General features: G+C 35.6%; 2 protein-coding genes across 2 annotated transcripts; one reads left to right on the forward strand and one right to left on the reverse strand.

Moving 5' to 3' along the window:
* The first annotated feature begins 16,332 nt into the window (after positions 1-16,332).
* On the forward strand, positions 16,333-17,156 carry LOC115700052 (uncharacterized). Its single transcript, XM_030627606.2, has 2 exons — positions 16,333-16,942; positions 17,050-17,156. Exons 1-2 carry the CDS (start codon positions 16,394-16,396, stop codon positions 17,074-17,076), a joined length of 576 nt encoding a protein of 191 aa, XP_030483466.2. The 5' UTR covers positions 16,333-16,393; the 3' UTR covers positions 17,077-17,156.
* Positions 17,157-17,398: 242 nt separating this feature from the next.
* On the reverse strand, positions 17,399-19,714 carry LOC133030219 (uncharacterized). Its single transcript, XM_061102675.1, has 2 exons — positions 19,583-19,714; positions 17,399-19,490 (listed from the first exon to the last, which is right to left on the reverse strand). Exon 2 carries the CDS (start codon positions 19,485-19,487, stop codon positions 18,684-18,686), a length of 804 nt encoding a protein of 267 aa, XP_060958658.1. The 5' UTR covers positions 19,488-19,490; positions 19,583-19,714; the 3' UTR covers positions 17,399-18,683.
* Positions 19,715-27,809: the final 8,095 nt, after the last annotated feature.

The raw sequence follows: 27,809 nt of genomic DNA on the forward strand, positions 1-27,809 counted from the left end.
TGGTTTTTAATTTATTTATTTTTATTTAATTGGTTTTTGTGTGTAAATTTTTATCTTTGTTGCTTTATAGAACTAATTTTTTTTGTCAAAATTTTTAATTAGTTGATAAATATAACCAGTTTCTTTCTCATATATTTTGAGTTATTGTGTGTTATTTATCTTTCTATTTATTTTGTTATGGAACCGGTTCAATTTAGATTATGCCTCAGTATTTTTAGAATTGATCTTCGTCTTTTTTTTTTTTAATTATAACCAGTTTATGAGGTATTATGTGTTATTCGATTTTACTTAATTTGTTGTGGAACTAGTTTTGTTTTTCTAATTTATATTTCAGTATTTTAATTTTTTTTTTAATTATAATCGATTTGAGTTATTCTATGTTATTTGTTTATATTCATTATGATATAGAATTAGAACCGAGTCTATTTTAATTATAACTGGTTTAAGTTATTTTATGTTATTTGTTTTTATTCATGTTATAGAACCGGTTATGTTTTACTTATAACCGATTTGAGTTATTGTATGTTATTTATTTTTATTCATTATGTTATACAATCGGTTCTATTTTAATTTATATTTGAGACATCTAACTCTGGTGACCTTTTCAACGACGACACAACTCTATTGACTTTTTTGATGATTATTCTGACGATTCTTCTGGTGGCGATAATTTTTCCAGTGATATTTCCAGTGTCGATACTTTCTAGTGATTTTTTGGTGCCGATGTCTTTTTCGGTGACTTTTTGGCGATATTTGCTATTAGAGGTTTTATCAAATTTATTTATGGTCTTTTTTTTTTGTTTACGATATCTTAAACTTTGATTATTTTTTAATCTTATTTCTTTTTGCATGATTTAATCATGCCATATAAAAATAAATTACATCAATTTTCCCCATATTTATATAAAAAAACTTTTTTTTGGAAGAAATTGCATATTGTATTTAATTAGGAAAAATTACACAAATTATATTTTGTTAAAATTTTTACACCGTTCAAATATTTTTTTTTATATTTTTATAGAGTCATATAAAACAACACAAAAATAATAAGAACTATATAAAAGTAACAAGAAAATAAAATCAACATCCAAACAACATTAAAATAATATACAAATAACAAAATAATAAGAGTACAACATAATATAACATGAAAATATATATATAAAAAAACTATATTTTTTGTAAATAAAATCTTAAAAACTGTAAAAATATTTAAAATTCTATCGTATTTTGGTAATTTTTTTTATTATCTTTGTATAATTTTGAAATAATCCATTTTAAATTAGAGATTTTTACATGGTGTGCTGTTTTTTATATTTATTATTTTTATATTGTGACACGCGTTTTTAACATTTTAGTGTTAATTTGTACAGTGTCTTTTTTGTAAGCAACATAAAATTTGTAATACCCTATTTTGACACTTGTTTCATATTTAATAGGATCCTATTTAATATTTATTTCTTGAATAAAAAATTAATAAAAGTTTGATGTGATATTTGGTTGTCACATGACCATATTTTTTTTTTCTTTTAATTTATTTGATGATGAAATATATTAGACTCATTATGTACACTACTTCGTTACTTTTCATTATTCTCTCTCTCCATGTTCATCTTCTTCTTTGTGAGATTTTTTTTTCTTTTTTGTTTCAAAATTCATTGGTTATTATTATTTTTCACTCTCTTATTCCTCAAGTTGTCTCGCTTTCTCTCCATTAACATATATGTGTTTTATTTTATTTCTTGTTCAGTTCTTCTTATTTATTTTCTTTTCATTTTTTTTTATTTAGTTTTTGAAATTTTCAGCCACGTTTTTTAGAAAAAAAAGTGTAATTTTTTTATTCTGATTTTTCAGAACTAGGCTTGCAAATATAGTCTCTATTGCATCTGGTGTTGAGGTTGTGTAGAAGATGGTTAGTTTTTTTAATCCTTTTTTCTTTTATTTTTTTTTTATTTATTTTAGTGTTGTTTTACGATTGTTTTGTCATGATTTATTTATTTGACATTGATTTCATTGTTCCTGCTCCATCTCGCCGAAATTAATGGTTATTTTCCAGGTGTTCTCGTGTTGTTGTGGTGGTTTTGTCCATGAATGTGGAAGATAGAGGCTATAAATATATTTCTTCCTCCTTCTCTATGGTTGTTTTTGTGGTTTTTTTACTTTGATTTTCCTATAAATACATTTGACGAGTTCACTGGCAAAAGGGTTTTGAGGTGTGTGGTTCTTTTATATTTTTCTAAGTGGTTATTTCTGCTTCATTGTCTTACATTTATTTTTATGTTGGTTTAGGTTTGTTTTAGTAGTTTTTTTATTCTGATTTTTTAAGACTGGGCTTGTAATATAGCCGCTATTACATAGAGTGTTGAGGTTGTACAAAGATGGTTAGTTTTTTTCAATTCTTTTTTCCTTTTCTTTTATGATTTGTTTTGCAGTTGTTTTGCCATGATTATTTATTTGACGTCGATTTCACTGTTTTTGTTCAATCTTGCTGGAATTAATAGTTATTTTCCGGGTATGTTCGTGTTGCTGTGGTGGTTCTGTGCGTGGGTGTAGAAGAATATGGAGGCATTGTTCTTGATATTCAGTGTTTAAGTATAAAAGAAAAATAAAAGCCCAGAACAATATAAAGGTAATTTTTTGCTATGTGATAGTAAAATTGTAAACATTTGACCAAAACTTAATATTTTTATAAAACCCTTTTAAGTTAGACTATTTAAAATATCTTTCGAGAAAAAAGTAGGCCCAAATATTAATATAACCTAAAAATATGGGCAATTTTTACTAATATACCAAATTAACATATTAATGTTACAGTTACCGAAAAAAACAAAAATACCATATATACGTATATCCCTACCGAAATTTAGGAAAAAAATTCCTACCGAACCATAAAAAATGGATCAACCCGTGCGTATCGCCAAACCGTATAAAACCAATTGAAAACAAAAAAAAAAAATCAAAAAGAAACCTTCGAAAATTCAAAACACCATTGAAGCTCTGCAACTTTCGAACCTGCAAAAACAAAACACCATTAAAGCTTGACAAAAGCTTCGATCAACAAAAATCAAAACAAAACTGTACAGTTGCTAATCGAAGGTGCCGAGATAACTCATCATTGAAGCTACTCGAAGCTTTCGTCATCAAAATTCAGTCATCATTGAACCTTCGATCAAACAGTTCGACTATGAGATCCAAAAACTACTTGAAGCTACTCCAAGCTACTCGAAGCTACTCGCAAATGTCAGATTCAGTCAATGCTACTCGAAGAGAAAAAAGCAACATGATCACAGCTCCTACAATCTGATTTACACAGAAAAAGTTTCAAAAACCAGTAAGTTTTTCATATTTTATAAGAAACTAAACATATAATTTATAAAACTATTAATTACTTCTATCTAAAACTACTACTCTGTTCTATAACAGAATCATGGAACATTTACTGTTGGTACTATACTACAATGGAAAATTTGTAGATAGATGCTTATACACGGATTATCAAGTAACAGGTATATTGATACCAAAAGGTTTCTCATACCAAGAACTGAGAACACTAATCTGTCATACTTTGGAATTAAACAACATCACCACTGTTCTTGATATACAATTTCAAATACAAGAAGGTATACCACAAATGAGGATCAAGGACGATAATTCTTGCAGAATTTATGAGCATATCAGGAAAAAAAAATGACAATGAGGTTGCCTTCCCACTATTCATTAACTATACACAGTCATTGGATGCTGTCAACCAACTATTACATCAAGAAATTACTTGCTTTGACAGAACCTCTGCAACCTATGAAAATGAAGAACCATATATACAAGATATTGATCCAATTCCTACATGGACAGATTATGCACTCTCAGTAGCTAATTACATCACAAAAAGAACTATAGAAGCTACCAACTCAAGCTGGGAAAACAAAACAAACATCATCAAAGATCCAAGGATTGACATAATAAGAGTTGGGAAAATTTTCCAAGACAAGGAAACAGTAAAGCTTGCCATGAGCCTATATGCAATCAAAATGAATGAACAACACAGGGTAAAAAGATCATCAACAAAGGACTACAGCTTAGTGTGTGTGTTGATAAAAATTGTAAATGGTACTTCTTGGCAACAAAACATGGAAAAACAAATCTCTTCAAAGTCAGAAAACTTGTGGAAGATCATACATGCTCAATAGAACGCATCCATGACGATCACCCCCAAGCAACAAGTAACATAATAGCTGACTGCATCAAAAGAAAAATTAGCAATCCAAAAAAAAAAAAACTACAGGCCAAATGGGATTGTTGATGATGTAGCAGAAGACTATAGTGTCTCAATTTCTCACCAAAAAGCTTGGAGAGCAAAACAGAAGGCTTCAGAAAAAGTAATAGGCTGCCCATATGATTCATACAATGAAATTCCAGGGATTCTGCACATGATCAAAAAATGCAATCCAGGTATAACTTCTTTGGTCTTAAACTACACTTAATCTTATAGCAACTAATCAGTAGCTCTAATGTGACAACACTCTCTCATAATTTTACAGGAACAATAACAGACTTAGTCCAACATGACAATGGGCATTTTAAGTACCTATTCTTTGCATTAGGGGTCTCAATAGAAGGCTGGAAACACTGCACACCTCTAATTGTGGTTGATGCAACTTTCCTTAAGAATGCATATGGAGGAACATTGATAATTGCTAGTGCACAATGTAAAGACCGCTTAGTTTAATTTGGAAATTAGCAGTTAATCATGGTTAATTATGAAAATTATTTATAGCTATTTAAATAATTTATTATGCTGTTATTATGGAATTCAGAGATGCATTTTTATGTCATGTAGTAGTTTGCATAATTTTGCATTCCGGTGCCCGGTATTTTGGAACTCGGTGTTTGGCTCAGTAGAAATCACAACTTAGTATGTTAGTAGTTTGGGACGGTTTATTAGACATTGGGAATGTCGGGAATGGCCGGAAATTTAGAATTTCCCAAAAATACCCCTTTAGTGTTATTTAAGTGGTTTTAGTGTGGAGGGGCAAAATGGTCTTTTTGCCCCATTAGTATTTTGTCTTCTAGTGAGTTTATTAATGAAAAATAAATGTGTTTTTATGCTAAGTGTTGGCTGAAATGGAGTGTTGTGTTTAATAGCTTTTATTTCATTTTTATCAAAAAATCACAAGTTAGAAAAAAGATAGAAAATTTTCAAAGAAACTCTCTCTTTTTCCTCTCTCTTTTTCGGCTGGTTGCATGGGATTTTAGGGCTGGGATTTTCTTTGATTTTCAGCTAGCTTCAACCTAAGTTTGTGATCTCTTGATTGTGGTATGTGATTCCTAGCTTCTTCCTTTATTTTCTTGAATAAAAATGGTGAAAATATGAGTTATGCATGGATTATTTGGATGTTGTTGCTGCTGTGTTTTGTTGTAATATTCTGTGATTTAAGCTTGTTAAATTGAAGTTATTTAGGTTGTTAGTAATGCATGTTAATTGCTTTGCTTCAAGTTGGGAATTTTTAACTCAAAAATATGGTTTTCAAAGAGAAATGAATTGAATCTGTTGCTGTGATGTTGTTGATGTTTTTAGTTGTTTCCAGAGGCTATATTATGCTTGTTTAAGAGGATTTGAGTTGGTTTGAATGCATGTTAGGTGATTTTACTCAAGTTTGAGTTTAGAACTCAAAGCTTGAGCTTTAATGGTGATTTTTGCTATTGTGCTTTCTGGGTGGTTTTGAAGCTTTAGAAATGTTCTAGGGGATATATAGTAATGTGTCCGGAAGGTTTCATTTGATTTGGAGTTGATTTGAGCAAGATATGGATTTTTATGTTTGCTTGCGAGGAACCGGAATTCGGTTGTGCATCCCATTCGGATGGGGTTCTGAATTTTCCCAACACCGGAATTCCGGTTGGGCAACCGGTCTACCGGTTGGGGAAAATTCTAAAACCCTGGATTCTCTCGATTTTATGTTTTAGGGGGTATTGCCATGCTTTTTATCGATAGGGAAACTTTTAGTTCCTAGTTTAAGTCCCCGGGAAGTGATTTAGCGTGTCACTTATAGTGTTGTGATTTTTATGGTTTAGGAGCCTGTAATCCGCCGCGCAGCTAAAGTTCCAGTCAGGTTGACCGGCACACCTGAATTCGGAATCCAGGTAAGATTAGTATAACAGTATGCATATGTAGATTACATTAGTTATGTATGTTGGCTTCGAACCATCCAACCCTGTCACGTCGGTATAGGCTGGAGTATGACCCGAATGGAGTATGACCGGTTCGACGAATCAGCCGACACTTGGTTGGTGGTTCCGTACTATTGACGTATCCCGTCGGTACAGCCGAGTATGACCAACAAGTAGTATGACCGGTTCGACCGATCAGTGGATATAGTAACACGTCAGTACAGCCGGAGTATGACCAGCAATGAGTATGACCGGTTCGACCGATCGTGGATATAGTAACACGTCGGTACGACATGGAGTATGACCAAGAATGGAGTATGACCGGTTCGACCGATCAGGCTATTACGTGGCAATAGTACCGTCCCTATGAACGTTCAGAACTCAGTACCGTGTTGGACACGGCAGTAGTGACTCAGTACCGTGTTGGACACGGCAGTAGTGGGACTCAGTATCGTGTTGGACACGGCAGTTAGGGTTATGATCAGGGGTATGGGCGTCTGATCATGACCGGGTTTTATGTATGAATATTATTATGCTTTTCTTACTGAGTCTGTCGACTCACAGTTCTACGTTTATGTGTAGGTAAAGGCAAGGCTAAAGCTGATGGACCGTGAGTGAGCTTATGAAGATTGTACATGTCGGGGCGGTTAGGCCTGGAGCGTACGATCCTCGGGACAGCAAGGCTGATTTTTGTAACTAGTCGCTAGGCGACAATTATTTTGTATGAACAGTAAACTTTTGTAAATGATTTTATAATCGGGATCCCGAGTCTTTTGTAATATTATTTTATAAATTTAATTAAAAAGCAAAAATTTTAATTAATCACGTTTTCCATAAACCTCGTTGAGTAGCAACGAGCTGCACAGCATGTTTAAAAATCATGTAATACGCCTATGTTAGTTAGGGTGTTACAATTTGGTATCAGAGCCGCCAGGTTGTCTTTCGAAGATCGTCACGACATGTACAATCATCATCAGCAGTTAGCTCGTTTCACGGTTCAGTAAGCCTTTATTGCTTTAGTAGTTTATTTATAAAAAAAAAAAAGAAAAGCCTGTTAGGAAGCATGTTAGTAGCCTGATAGTAGAATAGGCGCATGTTTCGTTTGTAATTTCCAAATTAAGCGGCATTAGTAAGCTCTCCTTGAATACGACCTGATATGCCAACTCTTGGTTTCGCAGGCGGTTCTAACTAGATGGACGCCAGGCGGACTACCAGGAGTCAGGGCAACTCAGTGGGGTCGAATCAAGGTCAGGGAGCCTAGTTTCCCCCGCCAGTTAGGGGTCGAGGTAGAGGTCTCCGAGGCAGGGCTCGTGGTCGGGGTGATGAGAACCCGCCACAGCCGCCTGTGCTCCCCGGCCGATCGGGGAGCCCAGAGTGGGAGGTTCGGTTTGCCGAGATGCAAGCCGGGATAGAAGAGCAAGACCTCGAGATTCGTAGGTTGAGACGGCAGGGGTGCTCCTGCCGGTTCCGGTGCCGTAGTTCCGGTGGCACCCGCCTCGCCGCCTGTGCCGAGATAGTGGTGGCGGCCAATAGATTGGAACCTCTGTATGAACGGTTCCGGAAGCAAGCACCTCCGGTTTTCTTGGGAGGTCCAGACGTAATGAAGGCCGAGCAATGGCTGACGGTGATTACCAAGATTCTGAACTTCATGGGTGTCACCGGTAATGATAGAGTGGTGTGTGCCACTTTCCAGTTCCAGGAGGACGCTCTGGTCTGGTGGGACATGGTGTCTCAGATTCACGATGTCACCACCATGACCTGGGAAAGGTTTCAGAAACTTTTCAACGCCAAGTACTATAATGAGGCGGTCAGAAGCGCCAAGTGGAAAGAGTTCGCTCACCTGACCCAGTGTGAGAATATGAGCGTCACCGAGTATACTACTCAGTTTGACCGGTTGGCGAGGTTAGCCTCGGGTATTGTGCCGACCGATTTCAGCAAGAAAGAGAAGTACCTGGATGGGTTGAATGCGAAGATCAAACATGATTTGATGATCACCACGGACGAAAACACCACCTATGCTCAGATGGTGGAGAAGGCACTGCGAGTTGAGGGCGCAGTTGGGTGTATGTCGGAGTTAGCTAGTACTCCGGCGAGTGGCGGGGCTCCTACCCCTCCTGCATCAGGCTGTAGCAGGGGGAGTAGTGGTTCGGCCATTGATCAGAGGAAGAGAGCACCCACTGCATCCGGTGGCTCGAGTCAGAACAAGAGGTTCCTGTTGGAAATTATTTTACCAGGATCTTAGATCTACTCACAAGTATGTTTATTAACATCCTAAATAAGAACTTTCTAAAACGATAAATTAAACACATATAAAGTTTAAGAAACCTTACATTGGGTGCAGCGGAATTAAATGACTCCTTCCGTTCAGATATCTAGCCCTTGATTCCTTTCTGTAGCAGAACATTATCAATATCTGAACCTGGATCTCTTTCTCTGAATCTTTGATGCTGAAACTCCTTTGCTGATGATCTTTCTTCACGATCTTCCTCACTATGATTGAGGTATCACTTGCTGTGTGTGGGCACTACTCTCACACTAAGATTTTCGAAATTGAAGAGGGAAGAGAAAGAAGAAGTGGCAGCTAAAGATAGGGAGAGAGAAAGCTCAGGTTTTTCTCTGAAGGAAAAATAGAAAATTTAAGTGTAATTTTCCTGAAGCCTTCACTATCTATTTATAGCATTCCAGTAGGGTTAGGTTTGAATTATTTGGCATTAAAATAATGAAAATATCAGTTTAAATTGCCTACAAAAGTGGCTGGCCATGCCTTAGTGGATTGGGCCTTGGGTTTTGCAATTTTGCAATTTTAACACCTTTTGTATCTGATTTTCTCAAAAATGCCAATTTCCTAATTCAACCATTTAAATGCCAATTCTAACTATTTAATAACTATAAATAATTATTAAATAATATTGTCATTTATCATATTTATTAATTGAACCATACAAAGTATCATAATTAACAAATATGCCCCTATAAACTCTTTCTTTACAATTTCGCCCTTACTTAGTGAAAAATTCACAAATAGACATAGTCTAATTTGAGAATTATAATTGATTAATCAAAACCAATTACATGAGTCTTACAAGCAATATTATCTCAACTAGTGGGGGGACCATGGGTCTATATAACCGAGCTTCCAATAAGTAGATCAAGAATTTAGCACTAAAATTCACTAACTTATTAATTCTTCGTTGATTCCACGCATAGAACTTAGAATTGCACTCTCAGTATATAGAATGCTCTATATGTTCCACCATATAGAAACATCATTAGTTATCCATTGTTATAATCCTAATTTGATCAATGATCCTTTATATGAATGATCTACACAGTAAAGGGATTAGATTACCGTAACACCCTACTATGTATTTTATCCTTAAAACACTTGACCCCGTATAAATGATATTTCAGCTTATGTGAAATGAGATCTCCACCATTTATTTTCGTTTGGTCAAGCTCGAAGGAGATCATCCTTTGCTTACTATTCGCCAGATAGAAGCTATAGATTCCATGTTTATGCTAGCGCTCCCACTCAATTGCACTACCGTGCTCCCAAAATGTACGTATCACCCTGACCTAAAAGTAGGCTTAACTAACAAATCAAAGAACACGAATAGCCTTTCAAGATTGAGCCTAATCATAACAGGATTAAGATCATTTGATCTAGGATCAACTAGGCGATATTGACTTGAATAGATTTTACGGTAAGTTTAATAAATCTAAGTCAAAGTTCAATATCGGTCCCTTCCGATGCATACTCCATGCATCCAACCTGAGCTTTACTTTAACCAATGCTCTGGAAAGAACATAGCACTTCTCCAAATGCAAGTAAACTCTATTGTAGATTATCATATCAGTAAAACCCTATGTCTGATAAATCTAGGAAAACTTTATTCACATAGTCATGTTTACTTTCCAATGTGTTGACGGCACAATAAACAGGATCAAGAATGTGAAAAGGGTTTCAGATGAATTTATACATTATGTACATATAATCATGAAATAAATCATGTGAACCATGCAACATTAAATGTTATTTCTGATCTATATTAATAAGTAAATCTGATTATTTTGAAATGAGTTTTATTTAGGGCATAAAACCCAACAGTTCCGGGGGAACCAGAATAGAAAGAGTCGTCCTGGTGGTACCGAGACCCGATTCTCCTATCCCGAGTGCCCTAGCTGGAAAAGGGCCCATCGGGGTGAGTGCAAGGGTCAGGGATGCTTTCACTGTGGCATGCCTGGACACTTCAAGAGGGACTGTCCCCAGCTCCGATCAGAGGCACCAAGAGCTCCGGCGATACCCACTCCAGCCAGGGTGTTCGCCATCACTCAGGCTGATGCAGATGCCAGCCCATCAGTTGTCACGGTCGCCTTTACGTTAATAACTCGCTTTACTCAGTGCTGTTTGATTCTGGGGCTACACATTCTTATGTGGCGGCCAAAGTCTTTAGTAAATTGGATAGACCGTACGATAGATATGAATTAGGGTTTGGAACCCTATTACCTGACGGAGAGTTGGTTATCTCCAACAGGTGGATTAGGTCTATGCCGATCAGGATAGATGGTAGAGAGTTAAGTGCTGACTTGATAGAGATGAGTCTAGTTGAGTTTGCCATTATTTTAGGAATGGATTTCCTATCTAAATATTCGGCGAGTATTGATTGTAAAAGGAAGATGGTGATCTTCCAACCGGAAAGTGAAGAACCATTTGTGTTTGTTGGTTCAGTTCAGGGATCTCGGATCCCGGTGATCTCGGCTATGTCAGCTAGAGAATTGTTGCACGACGGTTGTTTAGGGTTTCTGGCCGTGGTGGTGGACACCACTCGGCCAGATACCATTCGACCAGAGGACATCAAAGTGGTTCGAGAATTTTTGGATGTTTTTCCCGAAGAACTTCCAGGGTTACCACCTCAGTGGGAGATTGACTTCGTGATAGATTTGGCACCAGGGGTGGAACCGGTTTCCAAAGCCCCGTATAGAATGGCTCCAGCTGAACTTAAGGAATTAATTCAGCTCCAAGGGTTGCTTGACATAGGGTTTTTTTGGCCCAGTGTGTCACCCTGGGGAGCCCCGGTTTTATTCGTCAAGAAGAAAGATGGATCTATGAGAATGTGCATCGACTACAGAGAATTGAACAAGCTGACGGTGAAGAATAAATATCCATTACCTAGGATCGATGATTTGTTCGATCAGCTTCAGGGGAAGACGGTCTTTTCTAAGATTGATCTCTGTTCGGGTTATCATCAGTTGAGAATCCGAGAGGAGGACATTCCGAAGACGGCTTTCCGCACTAGGTATGGACATTACGAATTTCTGGTTATGTCGTTCGGACTAACCAATGCTCCTGCAGCATTCATGGACTTGATGAATAGAGTATTCAAGGATTTCCTCGATATCTGTGTGATTGTGTTTATCGACGACATCCTCGTGTACTCTCAATCAGAAGAGGAGCATGAGTTACATCTTCAGATGGTACTGCAACGGCTTCGAGAACATAAGCTTTATGCCAAGTTCAAGAAATGTGAGTTCTGGCTAACTCAGGTGTCCTTCCTAGGGCACATTGTGAGCAAAGATGGGATCAAGGTGGATCCCGGGAAGATCGAATCCGTCAGGGATTGGCTGAGACCGAAGACATTGACAGAGATCAGAAGCTTCTTGGGATTAGCTGGGTACTACCGTAGGTTCGTGGAAGGGTTTTCAAAAATTTCAATGCCCCTAATCGAGCTTACAAAGAAGAATCAGCGATTTATTTGGTCAGACAAGTGCAAAGCTAGTTTTCAGGAGCTAAAGCGGAGGTTGATTACCGCTCCAGTACTAGCTTTGCCCTCAGACAAGGAAAAGTTTGTAGTTTATTGTGACACATCCAAACAGGGTTTGGGGTGTGTATTGATGCAAGCCGATCGGGTTATCGCTTATGCCTCCCATCAGTTAAAGGATTATGAACAACGATACCCGACTCATGACCTAGAGTTGGCCGCGGTGGTTTTCGCATTGAAGATTTGGCAGCATTACCTTTATGGGGAAAAGTGTGAAATCTATACCGTCCATAAAAGTCTCAAGTATTTCTTCACTCAAAAAGATTTAAATATGAGACAAAGGCGTTGGTTGGAATTAGTGAAAGATTACGACTGTGAGATCCTCTATCACCCCGGGAAGGCCAATGTAGTGGCCGATGCCCTGAGCAGAAAGGGTCCCGGGCAAGTAGCTAGTATGATTCAGATCTCTCCTCAGCTAGCAGAGGATATGGTTAGATCCAACATTGAGTTTGTGGTAGGTCAGCTTCACAACTTAACGCTGCAATCTGATCTGTTGGAAAGAATAAAAGTCGCTCAGATGACGAATCCAGAGTTAGTGAAGATCAGAGATGAGGTGTTGGCTGGTCAAGCCAAGGACTTTTCAGTGTCAGATAACGGGATGCTTTTGTATAAAGCTAGGGTTTGTGTCCCGAATAGTGTGGAACTTAGGAATGAGATCTTTGAGGAGGCTCATTCTACCCCGTATTCTCTGCATCCCGGCACCACTAAGATGTACCAAGATTTGAAACCGTACTTCTGGTGGAGCGGTATGAAGAAGAATTTGGTAGAATTCGTATCGAGATGCCTCACCTCGTCGCCAGATTAAGGCCGAACATCGAGACCGACGGGGGTTGTTGCAGCCTCTAACCCTACAAGAATGGAAATGGGAAGATATCACGATGGATTTTGTGGTCGGGTTACCTAGGACCACGGGTTTATTTGATTCCATCTGGGTAGTGGTGGATCGATTTACGAAATCTGCTCATTTTCTGCCGGTTAGAACAACATTTACAGTGGATCAGTTGGCAGAGTTGTATGTCAGAGAGATAGTAATACTTCACGGGGTACCGAAGTCTATAGTTTCGGATAGGGATCCGAAGTTCACCTCCAAATTTTGGAAAAGTTTGCAACGAGCAATGGGTACAAAGCTGAAATTCAGTACAGCATTCCATCCTCAGACAGATGGTCAGTCCGAAAGGACAATTCAGATATTGGAGGATATGTTACGAGCCTGTGTTATGGATTTTGAAGGCTCATGGAATAAGTATCTACCGTTGATAGAATTTTCTTACAACAACAGTTATCAGAGTACGATAGGGATGGCTCCTTATGAACTGTTATACGGTAGGAAGTGTAGATCTCCCATCCACTGGGATGAGACAGGGGAGAGGAAATACCTAGGTCCAGAGTCAGTGCAACGGACCAATGAGGCAATAGAGAAGATAAAAGCTAGAATGCTTGCCTCACAGAAAGGCACGAAGAGTTACGCAGATCCGAAACGCAGAGATGTTGAGTTCCAAATAGGGGACCATGTGTTTTTACGGGTATCTCCGATGAAGGGGATCAAACGTTTCGGGAAGAGAGGCAAGTTATGCCCTAGATTTACAGGACCTTTCGAGATTCTCGAGAAGATAGGTCAAGTGGCATACCGGTTAGCATTGCCTCTAGCTTTATCAGCAGTTCACAACGTATTCCATGTCTCGATGTTAAGAAAATACGTTTCAGATCCCTCTCATATACTCAGTTATGAGAGCCTTGAACTGCAGCCAGACATGACTTACGAAGAACAGCCAGTGCAGATCCTGGATAGAAAGGACAAAGTCCTTCGGAATAAGACCATAGCATTGGTCAAAGTTATCTGGAGAAACAGCAAGGTGGACGAAGCCACCTGGGAGCTAGAGTCAGATATGAGAGCTCAATATCCAGAGTTATTTAGGTTAGATTTCGGGGACGAAATCCTTTTAAGGGGGGAATAGTTGTAAAGACCGCTTAGTTTAATTTGGAAATTAGCAGTTAATCATGATTAATTATGAAAATTATTTATAGCTATTTAAATAATTTATTATGCTGTTATTATGGAATTCAGAGATGCATTTTTATGTCATGTAGTAGTTTGCATAATTTTGCATTCTGGTACCCGGTATTTTGGAACTCGGTGTTTGGCTCAGTAGAAATCACAACTTAGTATGTTAGTAGTTTGGGACGGTTTATTAGACATTGGGAATGTCGGGAATGGCCGGGAATTTAGAATTTCCTAAAAATACCCCTTTAGTGTTATTTATGTGGTTTTAGTATGGAGGGGCAAAATGGTCTTTTTGCCCCATTAGTATTTTGTCTTCTAGTGAGTTTATTAATGAAAAATAAATGTGTTTTTATGCTAAGTGTTGGCTGAAATGGAGTGTTGTGTTTAATAGCTTTTATTTCATTTTTATCAAAAAATCACAAGTTAGAAAAAAGATAGAAAATTTTCAAAGAAACTCTCTCTTTTTCCTCTCTCTTTTTCGGATGGTTGAATGGGATTCTAGGGCTGGGATTTTCTTTGATTTTCAGCTAGCTTCAACCTAAGTTTGTGATCTCTTGATTGTGGTATGTGATTCCTAGCTTCTTCCTTTATTTTCTTGAATAAAAATGGTGAAAATATGAGTTATGCATGGATTATTTGGATGTTGTTGCTGCTGTGTTTTGTTGTAATATTCTGTGATTTAAGCTTGTTAAATTGAAGTTATTTAGGTTGTTAGTAATGCATGTTAATTGCTTTGCTTCAAGTTGGGAATTTTTAACTCAAAAATATGGTTTTCAAAGAGAAATGAATTGAATCTGTTGCTGTGATGTTGTTGATGTTTTTAATTGTTTCCAGAGGCTATATTATGCTTGTTTAAGAGGATTTGAGTTGGTTTGAATGCATGTTAGGTGATTTTACTCAAGTTTGAGTTTAGAACTCAAAGCTTGAGCTTTAATTGTGATTTTTGCTATTGTGCTTTCTGGGTGGTTTTGAAGCTTTAGAAATGTTCTAGGGTATATAGAGAACAGGTCTGGAAGGTTTCATTTGATTTGGAGTTGATTTGAGCAAGATATGGATTTTTATGTTTGCTGCCTACGAGGAACCGGAATTCCGGTTGTGCATCCGGAATTCCGGATGGGGTTCTGAATTTTCCCAGAACCGGAATTCCGGTTGGGCAACCTGTCTACCGGTTGGGGAAAATTCTAAAACCCTGGATTCTCTCGATTTTATGTTTTAGGGGGTATTGCCATGCTTTTTATCGATAGGGAAACTTTTAGTTCCTAGTTTAAGTCCCCGGGAAGTGATTTAGCGTGTCACTTATAGTGTTGTGATTTTTATGGTTTAGGAGCCTGTAATCCGCCGCGTTAGCCTAAAGTTCCAAAGTTGATAAGACACCTGAATTCGGAATCCAGGTAAGATTAGTATAACAGTATGCATATGTAGATTACATTAGTTATGTATGTTGGCTTCGAACCATCCAACCCTGTCACGTCGGTACGGGCTGGAGTATGACCAGCAGCCGGAGTATGACCGGTTCGACCGATCAGGCTGACACTTGGTTGGTGGTTCCGTACTATTGACGTATCCCGTCGGTACAGGCTGGAGTATGACCAGCAGCCGGAGTATGACCGGTTCGACCGATCAGGTGGATATAGTAACACGTCGGTACAGGCTGGAGTATGACCAGCAGTCGGAGTATGACCAGTTCGACCGATCAGGTGGATATAGTAACACGTCGGTACAGGCTGGAGTATGACCGGTTCGACCGATCAGGCTGTTACGTGGCAATAGTACCGTCCCTATGAACGTTCAGAACTCAGTACCGTGTTGGACACGGCAGTAGTGACTCGGTACCGTGTTGGACACGGCAGTAGTGGCACTCAGTATCGTGTTGGACACGGCAGTTAGGGTTATGATCAGGGGTATGGGCGTCTGATCATGACCGGGTTTTATGTATGAATATTATTATGCTTTTCTTACTGAGTCTGTCGACTCACAGTTCTACGTTTATGTGTAGGTAAAGGCAAGGCTAAAGCTGATGGACTGTGAGCGAGCTTATGAAGATTGTACATGTCGGGGCGGTTAGGCCTGGAGCGTACGATCCTCGGGACAGCAAGGCTGATTTTTGTAACTAGTCGCTAGGCGACAATTATTTTGTATGAACAGTAAACTTTTGTAAATGATTTTATAATCGGGATCCCGAGTCTTTTGTAATATTATTTTATAAGTTTAATTAAAAAGCAAAATTTTTAATTAATCACGTTTTTCATAAACCTCGTTGAGTAGCAACGAGCTGCACAGCATGTTTAAAAATCACGTAATACGCCTATGTTAGTTAGGGTGTTACACACAAGATGCTGACAGACACATATTCCCACTAGCTTTTTCAGTAGTTGATTCTGAAAATGATGCATCATGGCAATACTTCATGGAAAAGCTCAAAGAATCATATGGGGAGCGTGAAGACCAATGCATAATTTCTGACAGACACGAAAGTATAGCAAAAGCAATGAAATCAGTATTCCCTAACTTGATGCATGGGGTATGTTGCTTCCATTTGTTCCAAAATATAAAAACAAGATTCAGAAAAGGAGGAGATGATCTAAGAGATGCATTCTACTGTGCAGCAAAAGCATACCATCAAACTGACTTCGACGATTCCATGAGGGACTTAGACAACATTGATAGTAGAATTCGTCCTTACCTGACAAATGAAGTTGGCCTAGAAAAATGGACAAGGCTTTACAGCCCAAATAAACGCTACTCAACATTAACCTCCAACATCGCCGAGTCTGTGAACTCAGCATTGAAAGAAATCAGAGAGCTACCGATTGGAACACTGCTCGAATGTCTACGTTGCTTGGTTCAAAAATGGTCATGGGAAAACAAAAATAGAGCTTTGTCCACATTCACAACATTAGCAAAAGTACCAGAAAAGATACTAAAGGATAAACTGGAACGCAGTAAGAAACTAAAGGTAACCTCAAAACTTCACTTATATGCTACTTATTCGCATTCTGTTACTTCACACAAAGTAAAAAAAAAAACAGTTATACTAATGGTTACCTCTTTTACATTTCACAGGTGCAAACATCCAATCTTGTCATATAAACAGTAAAAGAATTGCAAAACTCCTATATTGTGGATATCCAAAACAGAACATGCACGTGTCAACGATTTCAGTATGATGAAATGCCATGTTCTCATGCAATGGCTGTAATATCAAAAAGACACATGAAATGCTATGAGTATTGCTCATACTACTACACAAAAGAAGCATTTCTTGCAACATATGAAGGTTCTGTGTTACCAATAGGTGACCCAAAGACATGGGACTTGCCTGATAACATCAAACAACTTCAAGTATTGCCACCAATATACAAGAGACCAGCAGGAAGGCCAAAGAAACAAAGGTATAAAACTGCACTAGACAAAGCAACACATAATAAATGTGCAAGATGCTTACAAAAAGGACACAACCGAAGGACTTGCAAAAATGATGCGGTCGAGCCAAAGAGAAAGAGAAAAAGAGACATTGAATGGCCCACCTATTATTCTTCCATTTATCCAAATACTATAAAAATAAAAACAATACTTTCAAATTGAGAAACTACTAAGTAGCTTTACTTTCCAATGTTTCCCTACATTTTTCAAAATACTATAAGAATAAAAAAACTTGTCATCTGTGAACACTGCTTTTAAGAATAGTTAAATTCATTTTTAAATTCTAAATTTAGTTTTTAGTATTTTATATGATTGATCACTAATATAAAAACTAACACGCTGCTTAATTATATATTCATACATTTTTATAATTTAGGCAAAAAATTAAGGTTGGACAATTCATTTATACTCAAAGTATATTATATATTACCATTGGCTTGTTATCTGGTGATGTTAATTAAAGAAAACTATAGGTTAGATATATAAAAGAGCTGGTTACATATTGTTATTACTGGTATTTTACAGTGACAAGATACCATCAAAATATACACACAAAAAAAATATAAAAAAATATACATTATCTAATATCTATTATTAAAAAATGATTAAAGTGTACCTCTAATTCAAATATGTTGCAAGCGACTACCATTGTAGAACCCCAAGTTAAAAAAAATCCTCTTTTACAACCTGAACGTTTATATAAAAAAAATTAGAAACAAAATAACTAATTTTTTCACTAAATGAATCATACTAACTACTCTATACCTTGATTATTGATTTGTATTAAAACCCTCATTCAACCAAAAAAAATATAAATAATTACTCTGCAAAAAAAAACATTGTTGGTTTTATGAAAATTAAGCTACAAACATTAGCTTAAAACTACAAAACACACTTTCTTTCCAACTTTATAAACTTGAATACTCCATTAAAAGATAACATTCCAAACAACAATTTTAACTACTTATATACTTGGATATTTCTAAAAAAAGATACTAAACAGTCCCTTCACATCAGTGTTACCAACAACAGAGAGATTAACACCTAGCTAATACTACATATAAATCCTACTGTCCAGATACACCATTCACTAATACTGACAAACAAATGTACTAAAAAATTGGAGCTTAATTACAATTCTAAAAACAAAAGTAACAAAACAAGTTACTTTGACTCAAAATAGTTCACCAAAAAGTTTCATTCCAGTTGAAACTCCAACTTTAGTACACCAAAAAGTTTCATCCTAGTGCAGATACGAAACCCCTTCAATCCAATCAAGCTTTTGGAATCCTCCTAGGAAACTCAGACTCAGAATCATAATCATTCAACAGTTTCTTCTTGGCATGAACATACAACTCAACAGCGAGCTTCCTCCTAAAAAACCCCACATCTAGAGGATTTGGAAGTTTCTCAATACATCCATGAATAAAGAAATCAACATACTTAGCCACGAACAAGCCACAATCACTACAAACAAAACAAGCAAAAAAACAAACACTAGACTGAATACTTAAAAAACAACAAAAATCATAACAATATAAACACATTTTAACATACTTGTCTACTTGCTGAGGTAACTTAGTAACAACAAAAACATCAAGCATGTCCTCCTCCTTTTTCCCTTTAAAAAATCCTTGGCCTGTGTCAATATCCATCCTCCTACTGTAATAGTCAATGAATGACAAACATATAGGCAACACCACTGCAAATGGCTTGACATAACCAGCTGTTTTCCTGTCCAACTCATGTCTAGACCCTAAGGAATTATAAACATTAAGACACCTAGCCCTAATATCAAAAATGATCAAAATCCAATGCTTTTCATCCTTAATATGCATGTAAATCAACACATAATCAACACGTAGCCAATCTTTGTTAGCATACATGTAATACCCACTCATGTATTCAGTAACAATGTTACTCTTAGGGACAGCATCAATCTTGTTTCCAGACTTGACAAACTTATCATACAATTCAACCACCTTAAAACAGAAATGATAATCTGTGGTTGTTGCAGACACTGCAACATTAGGATCATACTTCAACTTCTTTCGCAAGTAATAAAATATTACATCCATATGCTGTAAAAAAAAGAGATTAGAATCTGAGTAAATAAAAGATAACTACAAACCACATAACTAATATTAAAAAAAATACTAAATATGATACTCACCGAGTCACTAAGGCACCTCCCAGGGGTCAAAAGATCATAAAACCACCACTTGTCCTGAACACTATCAATGCAGAAATCTAAAGCAGGACTAAAAAGATTCTTCTCTTGAACAAACTTCTTCTTCCTAAAAAAAGCAACCAATCAATATACTTAATATCAAATATGCAAAAATTTAAAAAATAAACCAAACAACATAATAAAAACAATAAAACATACTTATTCTCATCCTTGAACCCAACACAGAACCACTTATCAAATGCCTTCTGTTGAAGTTCGTGCGGAGGATCAAACAACCCAGAATTAAACGCATATTGACCTTTAACATTCTTTTTCTTCGTCTTTTCATTACTACCAGAAGACCCAAAATCATTTCTGTAAGGACTCTGTAAAACCACGCTAGGCTTATAAGCCCTCTTTGATTTGGGAGATTCACAAACCTTAATCTTGTCCTAAAAAAGAAACCAAACAGTAACATTTAAATTAAACAACAATAATATTTAAAGAACAGCCATTGCAACAGTAACAAAAAAAAAAATCAAAACACAAAATCATACCAGAATCTTCTTCACTTCATATGCATGACACACATCATCTACCTTCTGATTTATAACAGCCATCACAGATTCTGAAAAACCATCATCGGTACCCGCACTAACTTTCTCAGCAATTCCCTCAACTCCACCTACATTACCACCATCAGAACCCAAAGCTTCATTCTCTACCATTGCAACAGTCTCATTTTGTCCTAATAACGAACCCAATATGTCAAAATTTGGCATATCCTAACAACAAAATCAAAAAAAAAAAAAAAACAACAAACAAATTAGTTAACAACTTAATATGATAAAAAAATACAATAATTACACAAAACTGTTCTATAAAAAAATTAATAAACAAAATTAACCTTTTCCAAAGAACATAAACCAGCAAAATCTTGACTATCAACTTCTTTCACAGACATCTCGGAAATGCTTTTAATTTCCTGCACAATATAATCAGAAAAAGAAACAATTAAGTAGCAAAAATTATAACAGAGAATATTGAATAATAATAAAAAGAAACCAGACCTTATACACATCACTGTCACCACCAACACAATCTTCACCATCCTTCACATCAGCAGCATCTTCACCATCCCCCTTAACAGTAGGCTACAATAAAAAAATACCATACAAACACATGAAAACACAACTTATAACACAGAATAAATAATACTAAATAAATCACCATACTATCATAGAGCAACTAATAACACACAAACACAACATACAAACAACTGAAAAACTGAAAAAAAAAAATCTTAAAACTACTAAATAATACCTCAACATCATCACTAATGTCATCTAGGTTACGGGGACTATCAACGCCACCACCACCACCGTCATCCTCATCTTCATCCTCATTACTCTACAAAAACAAAATCACATAAAAATCATTGCATATTAACAAATAAAACTAAAAATAAACAATATCAATCATAAAAGAAACCAAAATACCTCACCTTTGGTACAACATTCGCAATACTATCTTTAATCAAATCTTTCAATTCTGAAAACTTCGTATCAAAATAAAAAGTTAAATCCTCTCCAACTTTACGATCAATGTAACCCTTCAAATTTTCCTCAAGTAATGCAAATTTTTCATCAACTTCCTTACGAAATTCTTTCAAAACACACTCCAATCCAACTTGCCTAACTACAAGCCCCAACACCGAATCTTTAAGCTCATCCAACACAGCAAGACTTATAGTAGCTTTTTTCTCAACTCCAGAACTACCAGTCTTGTCAACATCTACTCTTGGCTGTCTCACATCCTCAAAATCATCATCAGATTCTGACCCATAAGAAAACTCAAACCCAGCAATATCTAACTTTTGATTTTCCTCAGCTGAAGGAAACATGCGGGTAACAGAAAACTGTAACAAGATAAAATAAAAATAACAAAATTAGTAACATAACCAACAAAAAAAACAAAACACAACACAAAAATAATAAAATTATATATCACAAAAACATACCTTAGTTGACATATATATTTTCTTCTCCACTTCACCTGAGAAAGGATTGCCCACACTACTCCACCTAACTGTTAAACTCACCAGAACCAATTAAATGAAGTAACCCACTACTTACTTTCTTGCGACCAGGCTTACTAAGCAAGAAATTCGTAACAAAATAAAGCACAACCATTCTAAAAGCAAACACATCATCTTTGAAGATACTATTCAAGAATCGTTGTTTAACGGCAGCATAGTTAACAGTCATGTCACTAAAATACTTGTCCACAAAAGTATCTCCCCTTCCTATATATTTTTCCATACTACTGTCACCCTTACACAACAATCCACTAATAATAGCAAATTCACCTAACCCAAAACGAGTCCTAGAATTACCAAAATCAAACCAAATTTCCTTAACATTTGCCTGATGAACCTCCCTACACAAAGCAGTGTGTATAACATGAGATTGCATGTTGCACTCCTCAAGATCTAGAAAATGCCCAAAACAGGATTCTTGAAACATAGTAAGTTGCTTAGTAGTCAATCTACCCTTGATTTCTGCAATAACACCCACATCAAACCAGTATATGATTTTTCCACAAAATCTATCCTCTGGTTTCAAGTAAAAATCCCAAACCTGTAAGAAAATTTAAAAACAAACATGAAACATTTAAAAAGAAACTAACAAGTAAACTATATACTGAAATAATGAATTTAAAAATAAAAAGTAATACATCAGTAATACAACTAAACTATCATTTAAAAAGAAACTAATAAGTAAACCAAAATTACTATGGGATCCTAAAGAAACAGCTTTATGGGATCCTAAAAATCATAAGATGAAGAATTTTAATCCTACTAATCTATTCTCTTCATTTTCTCTTGAATTTTAATTCTAAAAGCATATAAACACAAACATACACATAACCATATAATAATATGACAACAGTAATTATAGTATTGAACACTGGTTTATATTTCTTCATTTCTTCATGCATTAAACTCAGTAGAACAAAATCCTTTTCTAAAGAAAGATATACAAAATAATTAATTGACTAAACTTTCTACTAAGAAATATGAGCTTAATCAAATCAAAAATACCTAATCTTAGATAAATCCACTAGCAAAAATTCACCATAACATCAACAAAGAGCAACAAACCAGTAAACTAAATAGTATAACAACAAAAATTAAAGCAAAAAAACTACTAAATCATAAATTAATCACAAACACATTAAAGACCAAAAAAATACACTAAAAAATCTAAAAACTAAATATATATATCATTCATTAAGAAACTGTACAGTAAACTATAACATGTGAATAACAAAAAATTATACCTAAAAAGTAAACTACTCAGTAAACCAAAGATTTCTTTACGGGCACTCTCAGAAACAAATTCCCAAACAGTTGGTGTGCACAAAATAAAAACTAAGCAAAACACAAGTAAATAGAAAGGAAGACTACTAAATCATAAACACATTAAAAACAAAGAAACTAAATATATATACCATACATTAAGAAACTGTACAGTAAACTGTAACATTTGAATAGCAACACAAAATACCAAAAAAATAAACTACTCAGTAAATTATAGAACTCGGTAAACAAAAAAACTACTAAAAAAACCAAAAAACTATACTAACATATAAAATATTCACTAAAAAAGCTACACATAGATCTCTAAACAACACACAAACAAAATGTGAACAACTTAGTATACTAAACAACTCTGTATACAAAAAAAACAACTAACATATAAATGTGCATCCACATTAACAAGAATCAAATAATACATGTTTCAGAATATAGAAACAATATACTAACCTTCAATTTTTTTGGCAACACAATAGGTGCTTCATCACATTCTGAATCAAAATCGTCCTCATCTTCAACAACACTCTTCTATTTCTTAGAGCACCGATCGTCAGAGGTAGCTTCAGAAACACCACTCCTCTTCGAAATGGAGAGATTCTTGTTCTTCTTCTCCTTATCAGACTCAACAACCTTCGAACCAGATCCAACCATGTTTTTCGAAACCTCCTCTATTTTTTCAACCTTCTTCTTCGAACCAGACACCTCCGGTGATGGAGACATTGAACCCCTAGTACGCACCATTGAATGCTTTAACTATGAAACGAAATGCGAAACCCTAGCAGAGAGAAACCCTAACACTATGCTCAAATGAGGGAAAATAAGAGAATGGAAGATGAAATGAAAAGAGAAATGGAAGTGATTGAGTGAGAAATGGCATGACAGTGCAAAAGAACGTGGAATCGTGTTTAACACTCAACCACCCTCAAAAACAGTAACCGTGTACACGTGTAAAAAAAAGTTAAAAAAAAATCGTTACTTTTTACCAAATATAAATATATTCGGTATATACAGTATTTAATTGCAAAAAGTGTCTCCCAGCATAATTTTCTCTAAAAATATGGTTTTGGAATCGGATTCATACCTAGTGCTGCTGTGTGCATGATCACCTAAACCATCATATCATCAAGTAGGGTAGGTCGGATGTACAAAGCATCAAAATAGCATATATTGAAAACTGAAGGACCTAATCCAATTTTATCATTTTCATTCTTTTCTTTTTCAATAGGCTATCAATACCATTAATATTATTGTACGTAGTTTGATACTAAAGTTTTGGAATCCAACTTTCGTTGGATTTTCTTAATCTTTGTAATGGTTACAAGACCAAAAATAATTTTAGTTTCTTATATTAGGGTTCTTCTAGTAGTACACTGGTGTAAACTGAGGAGGCTGAAAATAAATTTTGGGGAAAGAATTTATTTAGGGCCAAGTTAATATATACTAAAAAAATAAAAGAACTGGGAGGGCTGCAACCCTTATGTTTATATGTGGCTTCATGAAATTTGAACACTTTTCTATCCAATATGATATCTAGCTTAACCATTACACTAAAATTAATATTATGTAATATAATTTTTTATTACAAATATATATCGTAACAAATTAAAATGTATATAGATTTTTTTCTCATTTTTTTCTTCAAAAGAACGACTACCTTACCTTATTTCAATGTGGGTCTGCCCCTGCTCATGGACCTAAATGGCTGACCCCATCAAATTTGAAAAGAATAAAGAAATTTAATTTTCTATGTTTAATGTGTATTACGATGATTTAAAAAAATCTCACATAATACTCTTTGTTGTGTTATTTGATAATATAATATGTATAAATTAAAATGTGATAAATATATTATTACGAGAATAATATATATCAAGTGTATGGTAAACAAATTATGTAATATATGATTTATTTAACCTACACATTGTAACTTAGAGAGGAGTTACAATATATTATCACTTGTAACTCTTCTTTGGTTGATCACAATTTAAGTGTAATAAAAAAAGTTATTACACAAATGAGATGTTGGAATTTAAATTTATCTTTATATGGATGTTAGGATTGGATTAATATTCATTTATATGAGAGAAATGAGTTGGAAAAAGTTTGGTTTTAGTTTGGTCAAAATGGGAGTTACAAAACTCAAAACAAGGTGTTGTTGAAATTACACCAGGTGACATATCGCCTAGATTCAAGCATCATTAATAGTTTTATTGTGTATAATTAGTGATTAGTTAAGGTATTATTGTCTGTATTGTCAATACCGTTAGTTGGTTTATTATTGGCCTTTAGCTTTTGTTGATTCAATTAGTTTAGTTAGAGTTAGTTTGTCTAACTCTAGTCGTGTTCTTTCTTGATTCTTGATTAGTTTGCTAACTCTGTTTAGCCCAAATCTGTTAGTATATATATTGATCTTGTATCATTTTTGGTCAATGGGTTAATTTCATTTTCTATAATGAAACCTTGTTCTTCTCTTGATTCATTTTGCAATATGGTATCAGAGTGGGAAGCTTTCCCTCAAGATCATGCTCTTCTTTTCCTTTCTTGTTGTGTCTTTTTCTCTGACAAAGGCGGTGTTCTCTATCGTTCTTCTCCTTTTCCTGGTTTTTTTGGTTTCCTCGAAGTCTTCTTCTCTAGCTCAGTTCAACACTGTCAAATGATGATCAGTATGTCCATTCTAAAGTTCAATCCACAAATCCACAAGTTCCTTCCGCTCAAGACAACCAGAATCTTCAAGCAATCAATCCAATAGATCCTTTTGAAGATCCAGCTAATCCATATTACCTTCATCTTGGTGTCTTGGAGTAGAGCAATGCAGCTTTCAATCTCAGTCAAGAATAAGCTTAGGTTCCTCGACAATTCTATCCCTAAACCTTCACCTACTGATTATATTCTATACAAGGCTTGGGTTAAAAATAACAATATTGTCATTTCTTGGATTCTGAATTCTATTTCTAAAGAAATTTTTTCTAGTATTCTTTATGATGACAGTGCTGCAGAAATTTGGACCGATCTTAAGGTGAGATTTCACCAAAGAAATGGCCCTCACATATACAATCTGAGAAAATATTTGATGAATCTAAAGCAGGAAGCTCAAACCGTGAGAATGTATTTCACTAAACTGAAAATGGTTTTGGAAGAATTGTCCAATTATAGACCTTCATCACTTCATGTACCTACAATGGATGTTCTTGTGGTGGAATCAACTCCAAGAACATCATCACATGAAGTATATAATTTCTTTTCTCATGGGACTCTCAAACCATTACACTCAGGTTCGAAGCAACATTTTGATGGGTCCTCTACCTTAAATCAATAGATTTTTTCACCTTGTGTCTTAAGATAAACATCATAAGGAAGCATTGCTAGAGGAACTAATTCGAACAAATTACATTCTGGACAGATTTTATATTGACCACTGTGTTCCTTATTAACCGAAATCCTACCCCAAATTTAGCAAACAATACCCTATGAAATTTTATTTGGAACTACTCCTGATTACACACATTTAAGAAACTTTAGTTGCCTTGCTTTTGCCTCCACTCTCACTGTACATAGAACAAAGTTTTCTCCTCGAGCAAACACATGTGTCTTCATAGGATATCCACAAGGCATAAAAGGATACAAAATCTATGATCTCAATACCAAACAGTTCCTTATTTCTAGAAATGTTGTTTTCCATGAACATAAATATCCTTTCCATAAACTAAATATTAACAACACTGGTATTGATCCTTTTGCTAACATGGTGTTCCCCTCATCTCATGTCTCTCTCACACACGTAATTGATTTTAACTCACATATACCATGCACTATCAATGTTGACAATACCATGCAGGTCCATATTTCCAATGATATTTTAGTAGATTACATATCAGAATCCACTTCTCCACCTAATTGAGAAGCCTCTATTGCTAGACCTATAGAGCAAACTGATGCTCCTATTACAACAAATGATGCTACAACAAATAATGATGATGATACAATAAATAATGATGATTCGCAAGTCACATTAAGAAGAATTGGAAGAATTCATAAACCACCAAGTTATCTTCAAGATTATTAATGCCATTCCACTATTCACGATCAATCTTCTACACCTTATCTCCTTCATAAATTCATGTCCTATACTAATTTATCTATAGCTCACAAAGCTTTTATTTGTGCAGTCCAAGCTCATTATAAACCATAACATTACAATCAAGTTGTACAACATAAAGTGTGGAACCAAGCAATGGAAACAGAATTATATGCTCTTCTTAACAATAAAACATGGACCATTGTTAACTCCCTCCCAACAAACATGCCATTGGGTTTATAAAATCTAACTCAATAGTGATGGTTTAGTTGAAAGATACAAGGCATGGCTTGTAGCTCCAGGATATACACAACAAGAAGGATTCAATTTTTTTGGAACTTTCTTCCCCGTGGCCAAAATGGTCACCTTCAAGATGTTGCTTGCCATCTCTGTCATTAAACAATGACACACACTTCAACTTGATATTAATAACGCTTTCCTCAATGGAGATCTCCATGAGGAAGTATATATGTCTCTCCCACAAGGACTCACTCTTCCTTCATCTTTGTCTGCAGAAACAGGTCTAGTGTGTAAACTCTACAAATTAATCTATGGCCTCAAGCAATTATCTAGAAAATGGTACATGAAGCTTACTGAATCACTCATTCCCAAGCAAACTATACCCTGTACACCAAAGGCTCCGATAGTACCTTCATTTTCCTCATTGTTTATGTTGACGATATTATTATCACTAGACCAAACATCTCTCTTTTACAGCAGTTAGAGGACTCCAAGCATGCACAATTTAAACTAGGAATGTCAGTCGGTGTTGGAAA

The sequence above is a fragment of the Cannabis sativa genome, chromosome 8 (assembly GCF_029168945.1).
Source record: "Cannabis sativa cultivar Pink pepper isolate KNU-18-1 chromosome 8, ASM2916894v1, whole genome shotgun sequence".
Lineage (NCBI taxonomy): Eukaryota > Viridiplantae > Streptophyta > Magnoliopsida > Rosales > Cannabaceae > Cannabis > Cannabis sativa.

Bases quoted from the DNA above. Each gene is read 5' to 3' on its own strand.
- LOC115700052 (XM_030627606.2), top strand. From the start codon at position 16,394: ATGGAAAAGCTCAAAGAATCATATGGGGAGCGTGAAGACCAATGCATA. The intron at 16,943-17,049 runs GTAACCTCAAAA...TACATTTCACAG, and splicing joins AACGCAGTAAGAAACTAAAG to GTGCAAACATCCAATCTTGT.
- LOC133030219 (XM_061102675.1), bottom strand. From the start codon at position 19,487: ATGGATGTAATATTTTATTACTTGCGAAAGAAGTTGAAGTATGATCCT.